General features: G+C 53.4%; 3 protein-coding genes, 2 long non-coding RNA genes and 3 other non-coding genes across 8 annotated transcripts; 2 read left to right on the plus strand and 6 right to left on the minus strand.

The window, feature by feature from the left end:
• The first annotated feature begins 931 nt into the window (after positions 1 to 931).
• On the plus strand, positions 932 to 3,306 carry LOC111527067. The gene is given in 5 exon segments (XM_023193238.3): positions 932 to 2,339; positions 2,341 to 2,591; positions 2,594 to 2,632; positions 2,974 to 3,248; positions 3,250 to 3,306. Coding segments are annotated over 5 exon segments (732 nt in total). The 5' UTR covers positions 932 to 2,229.
• Positions 3,307 to 4,077: 771 nt separating this feature from the next.
• On the plus strand, positions 4,078 to 14,468 carry LOC113221419. The gene is made up of 2 exons (XR_004228725.1): positions 4,078 to 4,444; positions 13,769 to 14,468. It is a non-coding gene; the product is annotated as an uncharacterized LOC113221419 (long non-coding RNA).
• On the minus strand, positions 4,206 to 6,317 carry CD68 (CD68 molecule). The gene is made up of 6 exons (XM_023193185.3): positions 6,064 to 6,317; positions 5,474 to 5,979; positions 5,217 to 5,336; positions 5,021 to 5,093; positions 4,738 to 4,908; positions 4,206 to 4,424 (listed from the first exon to the last, which is right to left on the minus strand). The coding sequence occupies exons 1-6, from the start codon at positions 6,110 to 6,112 to the stop codon at positions 4,291 to 4,293; spliced, it is 1,053 nt and encodes a 350-aa protein (XP_023048953.1). The 5' UTR covers positions 6,113 to 6,317; the 3' UTR covers positions 4,206 to 4,290.
• EIF4A1 (eukaryotic translation initiation factor 4A1) lies at positions 7,081 to 13,431 on the minus strand. The gene is made up of 11 exons (XM_023193177.3): positions 13,272 to 13,431; positions 11,825 to 11,873; positions 11,445 to 11,577; positions 10,870 to 11,009; positions 9,098 to 9,266; positions 8,629 to 8,738; positions 8,298 to 8,441; positions 8,079 to 8,216; positions 7,880 to 7,969; positions 7,545 to 7,624; positions 7,081 to 7,448 (listed from the first exon to the last, which is right to left on the minus strand). Exons 1-11 carry the CDS (start codon positions 13,292 to 13,294, stop codon positions 7,304 to 7,306), a joined length of 1,221 nt encoding a protein of 406 aa, XP_023048945.1. The 5' UTR covers positions 13,295 to 13,431; the 3' UTR covers positions 7,081 to 7,303.
• On the minus strand, positions 7,694 to 7,833 carry LOC111527110. The gene has a single exon (XR_002726575.1). It is a non-coding gene; the product is annotated as a small nucleolar RNA SNORA67 (small nucleolar RNA).
• LOC111527107 lies at positions 8,838 to 8,980 on the minus strand. Its single transcript, XR_002726572.1, has one exon. It is a non-coding gene; the product is annotated as a small nucleolar RNA SNORD10 (small nucleolar RNA).
• Positions 11,276 to 11,410, minus strand: LOC111527111. The gene has a single exon (XR_002726576.1). It is a non-coding gene; the product is annotated as a small nucleolar RNA SNORA48 (small nucleolar RNA).
• On the minus strand, positions 14,172 to 17,225 carry LOC113221418. The gene is made up of 4 exons (XR_003307860.2): positions 15,628 to 17,225; positions 15,357 to 15,440; positions 15,188 to 15,238; positions 14,172 to 14,733 (listed from the first exon to the last, which is right to left on the minus strand). It is a non-coding gene; the product is annotated as an uncharacterized LOC113221418 (long non-coding RNA).
• Positions 17,226 to 17,718: the final 493 nt, after the last annotated feature.

Consider the following 17,718-nt stretch of genomic DNA (forward strand, 5'->3'; position numbering starts at 1 on the left):
TCTGTCACCCAGGCTGGAGTGCAGTGGCCCGATCTCAGCCCACTGCAGCCTCTGCCTCTCAGGTTCAAGCAATTCTCTTGTCTCGGCCTCCCAAGTAGCTAGGATTACAGGCGCACACCACCATGCCTGGCTAATTTTTGTGTTTTTAGTAGAGACGGGGGTTTCACCATGTTGGCCAGGCTGGTCTCGAACTCCTGACCTCAGATGATCCACCTGCCTCAGCCTCCTAAAGTGCTGGGATTATAGGCTCGAGCTATCGCGTGCTGGGCCCCAGACTATTACTTTCCAAAACAGCTTTTCTCCAATGCCTACCACCTGCCACATCCAATCTTCCCTTCCCTATAAATTAACATCCAAACTTGGCTTGACCTCCACGGCTCTCTATTGCTTCCCTGTATAAAGCTGAGAAATGCCCAGGAGTTGTTTAATCCTTTATCTCCCTTCTCTGGGCCAATGGGTGCCCAATTTCACATGTCTTCTCTCACCAAAGACAAGTATTCATACTTTTTTTTTTTTTTTTTTAAATTTTGAGACGGAGTTTCACTCTTGTTGCCCAGGCTGGAGTGCAATGGCACGATCTCGGCTCACTGTAACCTTTGCCTCCTGGGTTCAAGAGATTCTCCTGCCTCAGCCTCCCAAGTAGCTGGGATTACAGGCGCCTGCCACAATGCCCAGCTAATTTTTTGTATTTTTAGTAGAGACGGGGTTTCATCCTGTTGGCCAGGCTGGTCTCAAACGCCTGACCTCAGGTGATCCACCCGCCTCGGCCTCCCAAAGTGCTGGGATTACAGGCGTGAGCCACCGTGCCCGCCCCATACCACTCTTTCTTGAACACTCTGACTGTCCCTGGCGCCTACTCAGGGACTAAACCTTACCCTTTCAGCACTTGCTTTTATGCCCTGGCCATCTATCACTTCTCTAGCCTTGAAGCCTTCCCCTCAAGGAGCTTGGTCCAGTGGGAGTCAGACTCTCACGGGTCATGAATGCGGCTAAAACAAAGTGCCCCACGAGTTCAAGAGAGGTACCATGAACTGACAGGGGCAGACTGACGTTTCCCAAATGGTCTGACGGTGGGCCTTGTTGTGGAGCTGTCTCGCAATCAGAAAAAGGAAGGGAGGCAAATTATTCCGAAATCAGACTATGAGCAAACCTGGAGGCTGGAAAGAAAGCAATCAGGGTGGCGGAGCCTTTGGGGGTGCAATGAAGGCCCAATTCATCAGGGGCTTTAGATTAAGCTTAACCCTGCTAGCGATCTAATAAAGGTTGGCATGATTTGACTTGACTTTTATTTTGTTTTATAAAAGTTGAGTCTTTTCGTCTTTAATTGTCGCTAAAGCACAAACCTCACAAAGAACTAATTCCACCCGGTCACTTCCCCACTGGCACAAATATGGCGTCCTCCCTCTAAGGGGCCCGAGACACTTCCGCCCCTCTCAGAAGTGACTTCCGCTCAGCTCGGCGTGGCGGCAGTGACTGCCGTCACTTAGTCGCCGATCAAGCCTTGGACTAAGGGTCCACGGTCACTCGAGCAGGACTTGGATTGGATGCTGAATAAAACTCACCGTGAAGCAAGTCCCACTGAACGAAAAGTTGGTCGTAGCATTTCTCAGGTAAAAGAATCGGCACGAGCAGCCGTTTAAGCGGTCCATCCGCCTCGGCCGCCATATTGCAAAGCTAGCTTCCGCCAGTCTCTCCAGACCGCCATTGACTTTCGTTGCGCGTGCGCGTTGCGGACACTCCGCCTCCCGTTCTTTTCCCGCGGCGAAGCTGGCCCGCCCCCTGCTCCCAGTTCTTTCTGACGCTACCCACCCCCGCTCTAGTGGCGTAAAATAAGTCTCAGTCAGGGACCACGTTTTGGACGCGCCCGGCAGCTGGAATTCTAAAGCTTGCCGAAGCTGCACGCCTGCGCAGTTAGATCTCCCACGCCTTTGTTGACGCTTCCAGTTTGTAAGTCAGATTTACACCCCTGCCTTTCTCCGCTTCTCTTGCTGGGCGCCATCTTGTCTTCTCGTAGCACACTCTGTATTGTTCGAAGTTGAGAGAGAAGGAGCCCGAGTCTCCGAGGTGGCGTTGGGTGGGGGCGCCACTAGCTCCAGTTCTCTCGACGTCTCTAGAGGGAAGGGCGCCGGTGGGAGCAGGAGAGTCTGCACCGGGCAGGCCTCCTTAGGTGCGGCGTTGCGCGCAGGGCCCCGTGCTTGCCTTGCCTCCGGTTGGCTCAGGCCTCGGAGCATGAGTGCGCCGGCAACTGCTGGGCCCGGGACAGTGAAGCAGAGGAGGTGGTGGGGGAGACGAGCCCAGGGCAGGGAAGGGCAACCCTTGAATCACCCGTGGGGCACAGAGCTGGCCGTCTCCGGGAAGCTGAGGCCTGGCGATGCAGCCCTGGGGTTCTCCCCCTCCCCGCTGACCCGAGGGCGCACCACGTGCTGGGCAGAGACTTCGGCGAGGCCGAGTGGACCCTGCAGCTCCGCTTGGGGAAGGGCACCTTGGACTACCTGGTGGGGGCGTTGTGCTTCGTTACCCAGCGCCGGGACGCCGACCCACGGTGCCCACCCGTGCGTCATTCCGCTGTGGATCAGCCCTTTGGCGGCCCCCTCCGAAGTCTGCAAGGTCACACGGATGTCTGCAGGCAGAGGTGGGGCTGCCCTTGTGGGGAAGTCTCTGGCTTTGGAGGCCGGAAGCCTCCTGGGGCTTGTACGGCTGGGGGGTGCTGCTCATCCTGGGTCCCAGGGATTGCGCACAGCCTACTGTAACGGGTGGGACTGGCGCTCACTTGTGGTGCAGGCTGTGGCCATCTGGGAGGCCCTTTCTAGAATCTGGACCTTGGCTGTCCTGAGAATGACACTCCTCACCTCAAATACTGGGGGCATGAAGTTAGGCTTGGCGGGTGGCCCTGTCTAAGGGGCATGCTGTTCCCAGGAGCCCCCAGTGGAGGTCAGAGTACCTACTGCTCCTGCTTGATTCAACCCCTTGCAGGTGGGATAGGAGCATCCCAGGTGCTGCGAGGATTTAATCGGGCTCTTCTGCTGGCCCTGAATACGGTGGACAGGACAGGATATTCTCATTGCTCAGGAGCCACTGGCGCTGCCTTTGGGAATGAAATTCCACAGCCTCCCACTTATCGCTTTGTCTGTCTGCTGCATCTGAAACTGTACCAGGGTCAGGAAAAAGGCTGCGGGGGTGAATGGCTCTACCGGCTTGCCAGGGATGGGGTACTGGAGCAGCCAGTGGCCCCAAGAGGAGGAAGGAAGGGGAGGCACGGCAGACCCAACACCAGCTGTGCCAGGCTTTGGGGGGGTAAACCCATGAGGCATCGTCACACATTGACATTTTCATCCCTCCTCAGCAGCTGCTTCCGGCTCCCTGAGACCCAGCCATGGAAAGCACAAAAAGGCATGTGACAAGAAACTCATAGCTTTTAATCCTGGCAGGACAAGGAAAACCCCAAGTCAAAGATATGCATATGTTTTGCTACTCTCCTGCTGGGGGGACAGTTCGTCACATTTAATAAAACACTCTCCCCTCCCTCCTCCTGACTGCATTATCTCTTTTTTTTTTTTTTTTTGAGACGGAGTCTTGCTCTGTCGCCGGAGCTGGAGTGCAGTGGCCGGATCTCAGCTCACTGCAAGCTCCGCCTCCCGGGTTTACGCCATTCTCCTGCCTCAGCCTCCCGAGTAGCTGGGACTACAGGCGCCCGCCACCTCGCCCGGCTAGATTTTTGTATTTTTTAGTAGAGACGGGGTTTCACCATTAGCCAGGATGGTCTCGATCTCCTGACCTCGTGATCCGCCCGTCTCGGCCTCCCAAAGTGCTGGAATTACAGGCTTGAGCCACCGCGCCCGGCCTATCTCTTATTTATTTATTTGAGATAGTCTGGCTCTGTCGCCCAGTCTGGAGTGCAGTGGCGCGATCTTGGCTCAGTGGTGCAATGTCGGCTCACTGCAACCTCCACCTCCTGGGTTCAGGCAACTCTGCCTCAGCCTCCCAAGTAGCTGGAATTACAGGCCAGCTGGGATTATGCCACCACACCCGGCTAATTTTTTTGTATTTTTAGTAGAGATGGGGTTTCACCATGTTGGCCAGGCTGGTCTCTAAACTCCTGACCTCCAGTGATCCGCCTGCCTCAGCCTCCCAAAGTGCTGGGATTACAGGCATGAGCCATTGCGCCCGGCTCTATTTTAGTCCTTCAAGAAAGGGAAGGAAAATAACTTTGAGACAGTTGCATGTCAAGGAAATAAGGGACCCCCCACCACACCCCAACCCCCTCAGTGCCCTGGGGTTTGAAGCAAATGCTCAGAGGGCCTGGTAGGCGGATGGGCGTCTCCGGACGATGCAGAAGGCAATAAGCACCAGGGCAAGGAGGCCAAGAAGGATCAGGCCAATGATGAGAGGCAGCAAGATGGACCGGTCACTGGGGCAGGAGAAACCTGGCGGAAGGATAGAGCAGGTAGGTATTACAGTGACGTGGTGGTTGGGATAAAGGTGGGAGGAGGGAATGGGGGGATGCTAGGGAGTAGGAGATTGGTGAGGAGCTCACCGCAGTGACTCAGCAGTGACAAAAGGGGGAAACTGGCAGAGTCTTTTAGAGGATGGGAGGACAGCTGCCCTATAGCCACGACAAGCTGGGAGAGGGAGGAGATTTGGGGGGTTAAGAAGAGAGATGAGTGGCTTGTGGGCCTGGGGAAGGGGTTTTCAGTGCAGTGGGAGGATTCTAGGAGGGAAGGAGTAGGTAGGTCTTACTTTGCCCAAAGACCCCTGTGTGGGGAAGCTGAGCAGCCTGGAGCCTCAGGGAGAGCAGGTCGAGGTGGACAGCTGGTGAAAGAATGATGCTCGAGTTGCTGCAACTGAAGCTCTGGCCCAGGGGTGCTTGGAGATCTCGAAGGGATGCATTCTGAGCCGAGAACGTCCACTCTGGAGGAGTGAGGAAGGGTTAGATCCTATCCGCCTCCCTGGCCCCAGCTTAGTCCTTTCAGGAACCCTGGTGTCTAGTGGTAGCAATGAGAAAGGGAAGGAGGTTACTTACGTGCTGCGTGGGGGAAAGACACGTTGTACTCCACCGCCATGTAGCTCAGGTAGACAACCCTCTGCTGGAGGTCCTGCGGGGCGAACAGGAAAGCAGGTGGCATCCCTCTTCACAGAGGAAGGAGTAGGGTGCGGGATTGGGAGGGGTGGGGCGCCGGGAGGCTGAGGGAGGGGTGAGACCGAGGTCATGGCTATACCTGCATGAATCCAAAGCTGAGGTGTCCATAGGGGAATGAGAGAAGCAGGTGGGGATGGGCACCCTCACAGCTCCCCTGGACCTTGGTTTTGTTGGGGTTCAGTACAGAGATGCCCCAGGCCTGCGGAAGTTAAAGAGCAGACGGTCACAAGATTGCATGCGATGTCAGCCAAGGTTCCCCGTCCCGTCTTCCTTCTTCCCTCTGAGCCTATAGCCAGTCCTGCCTCCCTCCCGTGTCGTACCCATTTTCAGCTTTACCTCTCCTCCAGCCTGGGTTGTGTACATGACCCGAATCTGAATCTGGGCTTGGAGGTGGACACAGGGCTGGGAACCATTGGTCCACGTGTAGTCTCCGATGGTCTCCTTGGAGGCTGGGCTAGGACTCGGAGAGGGCGGAGGTGGTCGTGGGTGGGCAGAACTGGTGAGTCCTGGGCTGGTGGCAGTGCTGTTGCTTGTTGGATGAACCGTGGCATTTCCATGACTAGTGGTGGCAGGCCTGTGAGTGGCAGTTGAGGGTCCCTGGCTTGTGGCAGTGCTGTTGCTTGTTGGATGAACCGTGGCGTTTCTGTGGCTGGTGGTGGTGGGGTTGTGCGTGGCAGTCGTGGGTCCGTGGCTGGTGGTTGTCCTGTGAGTGGTGGTTTTGTGGCTCTTGGTAGTCCTGTGGCTGGTTGTTCCAGTGCTCTCTGTAGCCGTGGTTGTCACCGTGAAGGATGGCAGCAGAGTGGCCGATTTTTTGTGAGGACAGTCATTCCCTGTCCCCTGGGCTTTTGGCAGAGAGGAGATGGTTAGCCACCCAGGGGCAGGCTCCCTCCCAGGAGCCCCCTCCCCTCAGCCTCCTTTCTCCTTACCTGTGAGTAGCCCCAGCAGGGCCCCCGAGAAAAGCACAGCCAGCCTCATGGCTGAACTACCTCACCCCAAGTCCAGCTAGGCTGTCTGCACCAGTTGCTCAGCTCTACTCCCTCAGCCCTCTCTTGGAAAGGAGGAAATGAAAGTCTCACTTCCTGTACTGGAGATGATCCCACCCACAGCCTGACTCAGGGGCCTCAGCTCTAGCCACCTCTCTCTTAGTCATTAGTTTTTGTAATTAAGGTAGGGCACTGTTGGCCCCTGCTTCATCAGGGCAGTCAACAGGGTCACATGGGTACAGGACAGGGAGTCCTAGGGCAGTTGATCCATAGGGATCCATGTGTCAAACTCAGCAAAACTTGCTTGGCAGTTGTGGCAGCTGGCTATGGGAACAGCTGAGACCCAGGCGCCTCCCTCAGTGGTGGGGAAATCAAAGTGTCTCCACTCCCCTTTCCCCTGGACCTCGGGGCTGACCCGTTACTTCCTCTTGGCTGAGGCACGTGAGGGGCTTGTGATCATCCACACCCAGCCCTTTACAGAGGTCTCCAGTCAGCATCACCGTTCTGAGCTGAGAACATGGCTTTCCAGTGTCTGGCAACTCTTAGATGGTGACAGGAAAGCAACACAGCCCAAAGGTAACTAACTATCTGCTGGCGAAGGGGGGAGCAGAGATGCACCCAGTAGCAGGTGGGAGAGGGAAGGGGAGGTAAGAAATGAGAAGCCCAAACAGGCAGTTTCCAAGTCATTTTATTCAGAATTTTGTGTTTGTTTCCTGAATCAATAAATACTATACAAAACAATGTAAAAATGGCTACCATTTTCTCTCCCCTGCTTCCCCCCACCTGGGGACAACCCCCTGGGCAACCTCACTCAGGGGTTTTAGGGGTTCTCCCTCCAGATTTGGTCCAGCAAATGAGGCTGAGTGACATAGTCCCCTGAATCACTTTCAAAGGAGCTCAGCTGAGGTGAGGAGAGCCTCTGGGATCTGGAGGTTACTAGGTTAGGGAAATGGATTAGTGTTTTTTTGGGAGAAGAGCCGGCGCCTGGGGCAAGAGCCTACCCCAAAGAAAAGGGTGTCTAAAATGTTCACGGTTCCTTCTTTTGCCTCAAAAAGTGACATTTATTCAAAGAAAAAAAATGACAAGATGTCCATCCCTTGGCTCCCTTCCCTCCCCCCTCCTGCTGCTCCTCACAGCCCCCCGAGATTGAGCCCTGGCTGGGGCTGGGTGGCAGGACAACCCCTCAGATGAGGTCAGCAACATTGAGGGGCATTTCCTCAATGGAGGTGTTATAGAAGGTCTCGATGTCTCGAAGAGTCCTCTTGTCTTCTTCTGTCACCATGTTAATAGCCACACCTTTACGGCCAAACCGTCCACCTCGACCGATTCTGGAGAACAAGGAAAGGGATGAGGAACATCAGGAGCTTTAGCCCAGGGAGGGCCAGGCGTGAGGGGGTGGAGGAGTGTTCCAGATCTACGCTTACCTGTGGATATAGTTTTCCCTGTTGGTGGGAAGGTCATAGTTGATGACTAAAGAAACCTGCTGCACATCAATGCCTCTGGCCTATGTCAAGAAAGACAACTCTTGAGCATGTGCATGAAAGAACACTATCCCGAAGAGACGCTTAGGCATCCATGTAGGCAGCCAAGGCAGGCCGAGGAAATGAGCATCCCTGTTCCCCAAAGACCTTAGGCACGCCACATTCTATTCCAAGCTGCTACTTTCCTGAGAGGGGCACTGGATGTCCCCTTGGAGAGGGAATCACCTTGGATCGATCCTCCCTTCTGCCTTTCCTTCCTGTCAGTTCCCTCTACTCACCAGCAGGTCAGTGGTAATCAAAACTCTGCTAGAGCCAGAACGAAACTCCCTCATGATCACATCTCGTTCCTTTTGGTCCATATCTCCATGCTAGAAGAGAAAACAAACCAGGTAGGCGCATGGGTTCTGGGAACCCTGGCTTCTAGTAGGACACTTCTGACCAGCAGACCCACAAGGGGCTGGCAGTGGGCAAACACACCATGGCAGAGACAGTGAAATCTCGAGCATGCATCTTCTCGGTGAGCCAGTCCACCTTCCTCCGGGTGTTGATGAAGATGACTGCCTGGGTGATGGTCAGGGTTTCATACAAGTCACATAGTGTGTCCAGCTTCCACTCCTGCAGGTGAGGGGACAAAAATCAGTCAGGGGCTATACCCAACAACTCACTGCCAGGCCCGCCTCCTGCACTGGGCCCCACCTCTCGTTCCACGTTGATGTAAAATTGGCGGATACCCTCCAGGGTCAACTCTTCCTTCTTGACAAGAATCCGAATGGGGTCCCTCATGAACTTCTTGGTCACCTCAAGCACATCAGAAGGCATTGTAGCTGACAGCAAAACTACCTAGTGGAAAAAAAGGCCAGCCTTAAGAGCGGTGGATCCTTCCCAAGGCCTGCTCCCTTCCCTAGCCACACCTAAAACTGAAGTGGATGCATAAAAAGGCTCAAGACAAGCATCCAGAGTTTGGTTCCCCTGGCACTTGATATTTTTCTTCCAGAATCATGAGCGATTCGAGCAAGGCCGCACTCACCTGGGTGTTGCTGTTGAGCTTTTGGAATATGTCATAGATCTGGTCCTTGAATCCACGGCTTAACATTTCGTCAGCTTCGTCCAGTACAAACATTTTGATGTATTTGGGAGCTAGAGAAGAAAAAAAAAGCCAATATATAGCATATAATCAGGGAAATGCAGGAGAGAGATATCCAACTTTGCTGATAAAAAACAGGGGCCGAGTAGTCTGCTCTCAGAGTACAAAGACTGATCCTTTGCCCAGGACGTTCCCGCCAAGCCAGAAAACAGCCCTGGGAAGTAGGACACTGCCTAGGCTGCACTGGCAGGGAAGCCAGAGGCTCAGATGACACGCATGGGCTCCATCACAGAGCAGCTCTTCCCCAGAGGGAAACCAGCATCCGTGGGAATGAAATTGGCTTACGCTGAAAGACTGGAAAGCATGCACAAGAGCGAAGTGACCCAAGGGATTGGAGAACTGAATTACTCACACAGGTATCTCCGGTTAAGCATATCAAACACTCGGCCAGGGGTCCCCACGATTATGTGGGGGGCTTCCATCTGCAGTTTCTGCACCTCAGCACGCACGTTGGTGCCCCCAATACAGGCATGACAGGAGGCACCCATGTAGTCTCCTAGTGCCATGACCACCTTCTGTATCTGAGCACAGAGAAAGATAGGTGCTCACATATTAGCTACAGCTGTGCCAGGCACCATTCTTAAATGTTTTTCATGTATTTATTCCTAACCAACAACTTTGGGGCATGCACTATTATTACACTCACATTCAGCTGAGAAACAGGCAGAGGCTAAAATCCACTTAAGATCGTGCTGTCAATAGGTGGCAAAGACAGGATTTCAACTCAGTCTGGTTCCTGAGTGTACAGTGATTCACAGTAAGGCCGCTCAGATAATTAATTCAGTTTCTTACTCTAGATATTTAGAACCCGTAACTTTCTGAAAGCTAATTTGACCAACTGCCTCGTCATGCAGCAACCAGTTTTGTTTTGTTTTTTTTGAAACAGCTTTGCTCGTCGCCCAGACTGGAGTGCAATGGCACAATCTCGGCTCACTGCAACCTCCGCCTCCTGGGTTAAATTCTCCTGCCTGAGCCTCCCCCAAGTAGCTGGAATAACAGGCACATGCCACTACGCCCGGCTAGTTTTTATATTTCTAGTAGAGATGGGGTTTCACTGTGTTGGCCAGGCTGGTCTCCAACTCCTGATCTCAAGTGATCTGCCTGCCTCGGCCTCCCAAAGTGTTGGGATTACACGAGTGAGCCACCGTGCCTGGCCAGCAACCAGTTTTATAGAACAGGTGATGCGTATCCATGTCCTATTGTACTCCTACCACAGGACCAAAGCTACAAGCCATGTTCACTCTGAGAAAACTGAGAGCCAAGTGCCTTAGAATGGAGCTCTGCTGTAACTTCTTACATTATCCACACCCAGAAAATAATCACTGCACCTGCCACAGAACATTTAAAAACATGCTCTGAGCCTCAATACTCCAGTTGAGATGTGTCGCAGCATGAGCCAGAGTAAGTCCAGCATTAGAACTGTGTGTGCCCCAGGCATGAAACAGCTCTAGGCATTAAGCCAGGGTGAAAAAAGGACTGTCCGGCTGGGCGTGGTGGCTCACACCTGTAATCCTAGCACTTTGGGAGGCCGAGGCGGGTGGATCATGAGGTCAGGAGACCGAGACCATCCTGGCTAACATGGTGAAACCCCATCTCTACTAAAAGATACAAAAAAATTAGCTGGGCGTGGTGGCAGACGCCTGTAGTCCCAGCTACTTGGGAGGCTGAGAGCGGGAGAAAGGCGTGAACCCAGGAGGCGGAGCTTGCAGTAAGCTGAGATAGCGCCACTGCACTCCAGCCTGTCTCCCCCAAAAAAACCAAACAAAACAACAAAACAAAACTGTCCACTGTCCATCTACTCTGACTATCATAAGAGCACCCCCACCACTGAGGCGTCTCTTAGCCCATGGTGATGGTGCTTATTCAGAACACAGCCACCAAACTTGCCCAGCCAGCCAAGCTTGACCCAAGAGCCTTCCCATTTGACTCAGGAAATGGGTGGAGGAAGTGATGGTTACATTTGGGTAAGAAATAGCTTCTAATTAACCCAGTAGGTCTTGAGAGTGTTAGGGCACCCATCTCTCTTCCTCCCAAGGTGGTGATCACAGAACACTTCTCTGGTCCTTGGATTATGCCCATCATCCCTAAATCAGCCCTTAAGGAGGGAACAGAAACCACTCTTACCTGCTGAGCCAATTCTCGAGTGGGTGCCAGGACCAAGGCCTGGGTGGCTTTTAGATCTAATTCGATCTGCTGCAGAATCGATATGGCAAATGTGGCCGTTTTCCCAGTCCCAGATTGGGCTTGAGCGATCACATCATAACCTAAACAAATTAGGAGTTAAATGTGGTAACGAGTATACACTTTGGGATATTCAAGTCGTAAGTTAATGAGACCAATAAACAACCAATGAACCAAGCATTTCATGGCTCACAAACTACCTTACCAGTCAACACAGTTACACAATGAGAACCAGATAGAAACAAGGACCAGTTATTAACTCGTCTAGTATTGCACACCAAGCTGGACTAGAAATATGGCTGCAGATACAAGTGTAAGCTGGCTACAGTATCACCTCTTTAAAGGAAACGTATGTGTCCAAGGCATGAACCAGGCATGGGCACAGATCAGAAGCCAAGCTGGGATGAACAAGGAGTTGCTTTGTCCCTGGCTGATATGAGATGGACACCACCAACCAGATGCCACTCTACCCAGGTCAGGGACAGTCCAGAATGTCTTCTGAGACTGAGAGTTCTCACCCTTGATACAAGGTAGAATGGCTCGCTGCTGGATGGCAGATGGCTTCTCAAAACCATAGGCGTAGATGCCACGGAGAAGGGACTCTGAGAGGTTCATGTCATCAAAGCTGTCAACAATCTCATTCCAGTTACTCTATGGGATGCAAAGAATTAAAGTTTGAGTCGTGGAAAAGGTGGGGCTGAGCTGTAGTCCCAGAGCGAACAGGATCTGGTGCCTACTAACCAAAGCCTCAAAGCTTACAACCCCTCCTCCCTTTAGGAAAACCAGCTGCTTCTAGATGGTCTGGGAAATCAATCTAAGAGGCCACTCTTAACTCTATACAACTGTAAAGCTGAGAGTTGTAATGGGGGAGGACAGAATTTCATTTGTCCAGTCTCACCTCGATGACGCCTTCGGGCTCCATCCCATCGGGGCCATTGTCTCTGGATCTGTTGGTTTAAAGCACAAATTTTGTCCCCTGCCAGACCGAAGCACTCAGAAATCCTGACAGCCGGGCTCTGTCAGGAGTGGCCTGCATGATGCCATCAACCTGCTCTTCCAGATCCAACTCCCACCGGTTCCCAAAAGGTACCCAGAGGAGGAGTATCTATAAAACTGCTTGAGGCCTTTGCCCCATGCAGGCAGCGGCTCAGGCCAGGCCACCCCCGACATAAGGGGGTGACCCTTTCTGAAGACAGGTTGGCAGACGTGCCGCCGCGCTCACGGTGCCCAGAGGTGGTGCTTGCCGCCAGGTCCACGTGGGCCCGACCCAGCCGCTTAAAGCCCCAGCGCGTGCACCTCCCACCAGAGCACCAGCGCGCCGGAAGTCCCGCCCTTCACCTCCCAGATCGGAGGGTAGGACATCCCCTTCCCCCCACGTCATCCCGCCCGCGCCCTCCCCCACTCCCTCCAGCCGAACCCCCCTTCGCGTTGCCCGGATGTGGGAGGCCGCGGGCGGTGGCGGCCTCGCGCACAATGAGCCCAAGCCGAGCTAGCAAAGGGGGAGATTGCACAACACTTAGAAGCGAAGCAGACTGGGGGAGGGGAACGCCTCAGGCCACCATGTGCTCGCTCCCTCGACCACCCGGCGGCGTCTCCCACCCCTCCATGGAACAATCCACATCCCGCCCGCCCCCGTCGCGAAGTAGCGTCGCCCTCCCATACCTCAGGCCGCTCACCCCCGAAGTAAAGTGGACCTGCCCATCCGCAGTTTGCCAATAGCCCGGCTTGTGCGGCAAAATGGACCCGCCCGCCCGGCGCCGGGTGGGCTCCTGGTGCCTCACGCGGCCGCTCCTCGGGGTTAGGCTCAGTCCTGGCCGTCAAGAAAACCAGCACACTGAACGGCCGGTTTCTTCTCCCCGACCCGTGTTTTAGCCGCGACGATGTGACTGGATCTGAGGACCAGACACCCCCGCCTCTCGCGAGTGGTACCGTCAGAATCCTCCGGAACCCCGCGCGCCGTCCCTCCCCCAGCACAGGGAGGCAACCGGACCTGCCGGCTCTGGGCCACACACAGTGGCGGCCGCCTCCACCTTTCTTTCCCACGCCAGCTCGCGACCCAGTCTCGCCACTCAGCGCCGGGGCTTCGCGCACGGCACCGCCTCGGGTCAAGGCTCGTAACAAACCTCGCAAGCCTGACCCTAGCCGGGCTGTCCCTGCCCTCCGCCTCGACCCTGGTGGCCGCGTAGGCCGTGGATCTTCCCCCTCGCGCCCCCAGGTCGGACCCCCCCCCCCCGGCTCGGTTTCCCCCGCAACCCTGCTGGGCCTCTCAGCTACCCCCAGCGGGCCCGTCGGAAGGGGGGGCGGAAAGGTAAGCAGCCACAATCTCTTGCAAATGTCTTTCTTACCGGGAATCCTGGCTCGCAGACATGATCCTTAGAAACTAGGGCGGAGTGCCCGCCTATCGACAACTTATAGAGCGCCCGACTCCGCCCCGGCCATCGCATTGGCTTGGCTGCCCCGGCCCCGCCTGCCGGCGCTCAGCAACTCGGCGTGACGTTAGTTCCTAGGCGCTCTGGCATGCAGCCACCATTGGATAACTCGAACGCCTATCAAGGTGAAGGCCCGCCCCGCAGCCTCATTGGCTGGAGGGCCCGCCTTTCTCGCCGGTACGGAAGTGACATACAGGAGTCAGGCCTCGAGGCCTGGCAGCCATCTTGGGGCCCTGAACTCTCACACGTGCGGAGGCGACAGTGCCTTGGTCATGTGGCTCCGTAGGCCCTATCACGCAAGGGGGGCGAGGTCTCAGCCTCCAGAGGCTTCCGGGCTCTGGGGGTTATCACTTCCCTTTACTTCTGCTCCCGGTCCCCACTGGACTCAAATGTTAATTTGTTTTCCCCTGTAGCAAAGATGGATTCGACACCGCCTGGACGTGTGCCAAGGATGAAGGAATCAAGAGCGATATCCTAGGGACAGGAGGATTCCCCTGGCTGGAGGGTGGAGGGATGAAAGAAAACTGTAAAGGGCTTTGGGGTACTGTCATGAATCCTGGCTGGTCCCCTCCCCAGTCCCTTGTGTCCAGTTCCCCAGCTTCCCTCTCGGACGCCCTTATTCTTGAGGCTTCCCTACTTTCCCTCCTTCCTGCCCTCTGCTCCTATCTGGGGGATTTGTTTGGGTGAAGACATGGTGTTGGCAGTGTCTGAGCCAGGGATGGAAAGCTGACCCCTTTAGTCTCAAGGGCCTGGCTGGAAGGTCTGAGCTAAACATATCCACTAATTTGAGGCCCCTTAAGGAAGACCACCACTTAAGTATCAACAAAGGATCCTTTATTGACCAGAGCAGGACCGTGGCACTTACATATATATATATATATATATATATATAAATATATATATATATAAATAAAAGTTTGAAGATCTGGCAGGCAGTGATGCTATTGCCCGCCCACCACCCCCAGCACTGATTTCCTGCTCCCTGCACGGGGAAAGGGGAGGATGACTGCTCCACCCAGGCCACGGGGCCACACTCCCCTGCAAACAGAGGAAGAAAGGGGCTTTTCTGTAGCCACCCCCTGCCCATCAAAAATCAACAAGTATTCTCTCAAAGAAAAAAAAAAAACAGAAATTTAAACATTTAAATATGAAAAACCAAAGGGAACTGAGTGGGAAGAGGCGAGAGAGGAAAGGGACTGGAGTTTCCTGGGAAGGGACTCCCATGTCCCCCTTCCCATTAATGGGCTTGGGGTCTGGGGTACGAGGCTCACACAGTGAGTTTGCAGTGACACAGCTCCTTGTAGATCTGCCGACGAAGTTTGGGCATGTCCTGCTGGGTGAAGCTGAATGGCTGAGACAGGGCCAGATGCTTGCAGTACTGGGTGTTAACAAAGCAGGCCATGAGAAACCCCATGTCAGGACCTGTGCTACACATTTCATATGAGATGTGTCTCCATCTTTCAGAGAACATGCCCACTTCACATACAAAAGGAGTCAGGGTCCCATAGCCTGGGGTTCAAAAACAGCCTGACTCTAAAGCTAATGTTCTTCCTTGGTACATGATAGAATGTTTTAGATAGAGAAAATACACTGAGTGGGAGGTTAGCAGGGAGCTCTATCAAGGCCAGAGGCCCAAGACCAGATACTCAGTCCCAATGGGGGATGAAGAAGCCCAGAAGAGGACCAGTGAAGCCAGGGTCTTGGTGTTCTAAAACAGATTACCTCCTGCTCCACAACTGACTATGAGCCAAATGAGGGGATACAGAACAGCCTCCCAACCCTTAACCCAACTGACTTCAGAGCTAGAAGAGGTGGCCCCATCATCTGCTTACCTGCAACACAAAAGCACCACAGTCACTGTCATTATTCTGCCTGGCCACATTCTAGAGGAGAGACAAAAAGCAGGCCCTTCACATGGAGACTCCCAGGGGTAGGGCTTCAATTTCTGCCTTCTACCACTATCCCCACCAACACCCTATACCCCTTCCTCAGGAAACTCACCATTTTGAAGTAACCTTTCCAGCCCTGGTGGAAATCCAGTCGGTCTTTCTTTACCGCCTCTGCCTGCAGATACTTGGCAATATGCTACGTGGGTGAGGAAAAAGAGAAAGTGATGCCCTAAATCTCCCAAATGAACACAGTATGGTGGGTAGTGGTGGCAGACACCATGCCCAGGTCGCCCCTCAAAGGCCCAAAGCCCACCCTTCTTCCTGCAATGCCTTGCCACTGCACCTCCCCACGTTTTGCCCATCTCTCTCCTACCCCCTCAAACCTTAGGGCAGCGGCGGTTTAGGGTACGCTGCGAGTCAAAATAGGTGATGGTGCGTCGCCTCACATCGACAGAGATGAGGGACCAATGCACCTCCAGGTGGATGGGGATTAGCAGTAGCTCCTTATTGAAGATGTCCACCTAAAGAGACAGTGCCACAAGTCAGGTACAACACACAGAAGTCTTGCCTTTTGCCATGAAGGTTCTAGAGAGGAACAGAGACACAGGCAAGGGAGCCAAGTGAAAGAACAGAAGACCCAGGCCCTAGATCGTGGGCAAGCTCAGGGTCTGCATGTTTCGGCTCTTCGGGGTAAGGGAGGAAGGTCGGACAATGGAGGTGACATCAGAATGAACACTTGAGAATCCATGATGGGCAGGCACTTTTCACACTTTAAAGGGAGAAGCACTTAGCAGCTAAGAACCCAGGCCCAGGATTCTGCAGCCTGCCAGAATTCAAATCCAGCTCCTCCATTTACTGGCTTATGACTGGGCAACCTACTTAATAACGTTCTATACCTCAGTTTCCTTATCTGTCAGAGAGTGAAAATAGTAGTACCTACACCTCATCCATTTGTTATGAGGATTAAACTAGTGAATATCCAAATACACTTAGAACAAGATACAGCACAAAGTAAACACTCAGTTAATGCTCATAACAATCCTACCAGGAAGTTCTCACATTCAACCTAAGAGATGAGGAAATTGCAGCTTGGAAAGTAGTGACTTGCACAAGTTCATAAAAGAAAGAAATGACAGAAGTGGGACTCAAACTCAGTATGAAGAAGGCCAACATGTTTTTCACTGTGTGTCACCACCCTTCCCTCTACTGGGAGAAGAGGAAGAAGATCCCTGTGTAAGCTCTTGAATTTGAGGACTGAAATTAAGCAATGCTAGAGCCAATCACCCTGCCTAGCTGTAGAAATTTCCTGGCCTTTGAATGGGAGGGCAGGGAAACCAGAGAACTCTTGACTTTTCTCCCGCAACCTGTTCCTCTCCCACTTTTCCCGTTACATAGGCCAAAAACCTAGGCATCATCCTCCACTTCTATCTTTTTCTTCGTTTCCCACATCCAACCTGTGGAGGAAAAAAATCTTTCCTACTATACTCTCACAACACAAAATACTTCTGTAACCTGTGGTCACCAAGAAGTGTGTGCGGCTTTCTCTCCACCAATGACCAAGCAAGCAATTTTGCAGTGGACACAGCTGGGTGTCCCCCAATTCAATTCCAACACTATCTACCTGGAGATAATGTGTCACAGGTTTAGGGCTCAGTCTCACAAGGCTGCCCTCAATTCTGATGTCAGTCCTAAGCCTCAGGTTGTTTTATCTGTGCTTCTCACCAACTGGTTAGATCAGCGTTCCCATGACCCGCTCCTTGAATTTGATTAATTTGCTAGAGTAGCTCACAGAACTCATGGAAACACATTTACCAGTTTATTACAAAGGGTAGTACAAAGAGTACAGATGAAAAGATGCACAGGGCAAGGTACTGGGAAGAGGCCTGGAGGCCATCCTGTGGGAACCTCCATGCCTTGCAGTTATCTAGAATGTCTCCAAACTCCTCCTCTCGGGTTTTTTTTTGTTGTTCTTTTTTGAGAAAGAGTCTTACTCTTGTCACCCAGGCTGGAGTGCAGCAGCACTATCTCGGCTCACTGCAACCTCTGCCTCGGGGGTTCAAGCCATTCTCCTGCCTCAGCCTCCTGGGGACTACAGGCACCCACCACCACGCCCAGCTAATTTTCATATTTTTAGTAGAGTTGGGGTTTCACCATGTTGGCCAGGCTGGTCTCAATCTCTTGACCTTGCAATCTGCCCGCGTCGGCCTCCCAAAGTGCTGGGATTACAGGCCTGAGCCACCGCACCCGGCCGCTTTCAGGTTTTTACAGAGGCTTCACTACTAGGCATGACTGATTAAATCACTGACCATCAGTGATTGCCTTAACCTTCAGCCCCTTTCCCCTCCCAGGAAGCTGGTGGGGGTGAGGCTGAACGTTCCAACCCTCTAATCATGAAGCCACCTAGAGGGGCTAGCCATGAATCAACTTATCAGCATACAAAACACACATCACTGGAGATTCCAAGGATTTTACAA

Source organism: Piliocolobus tephrosceles, unplaced genomic scaffold, assembly GCF_002776525.5.
Source record: "Piliocolobus tephrosceles isolate RC106 unplaced genomic scaffold, ASM277652v3 unscaffolded_24511, whole genome shotgun sequence".
Lineage (NCBI taxonomy): Eukaryota > Metazoa > Chordata > Mammalia > Primates > Cercopithecidae > Piliocolobus > Piliocolobus tephrosceles.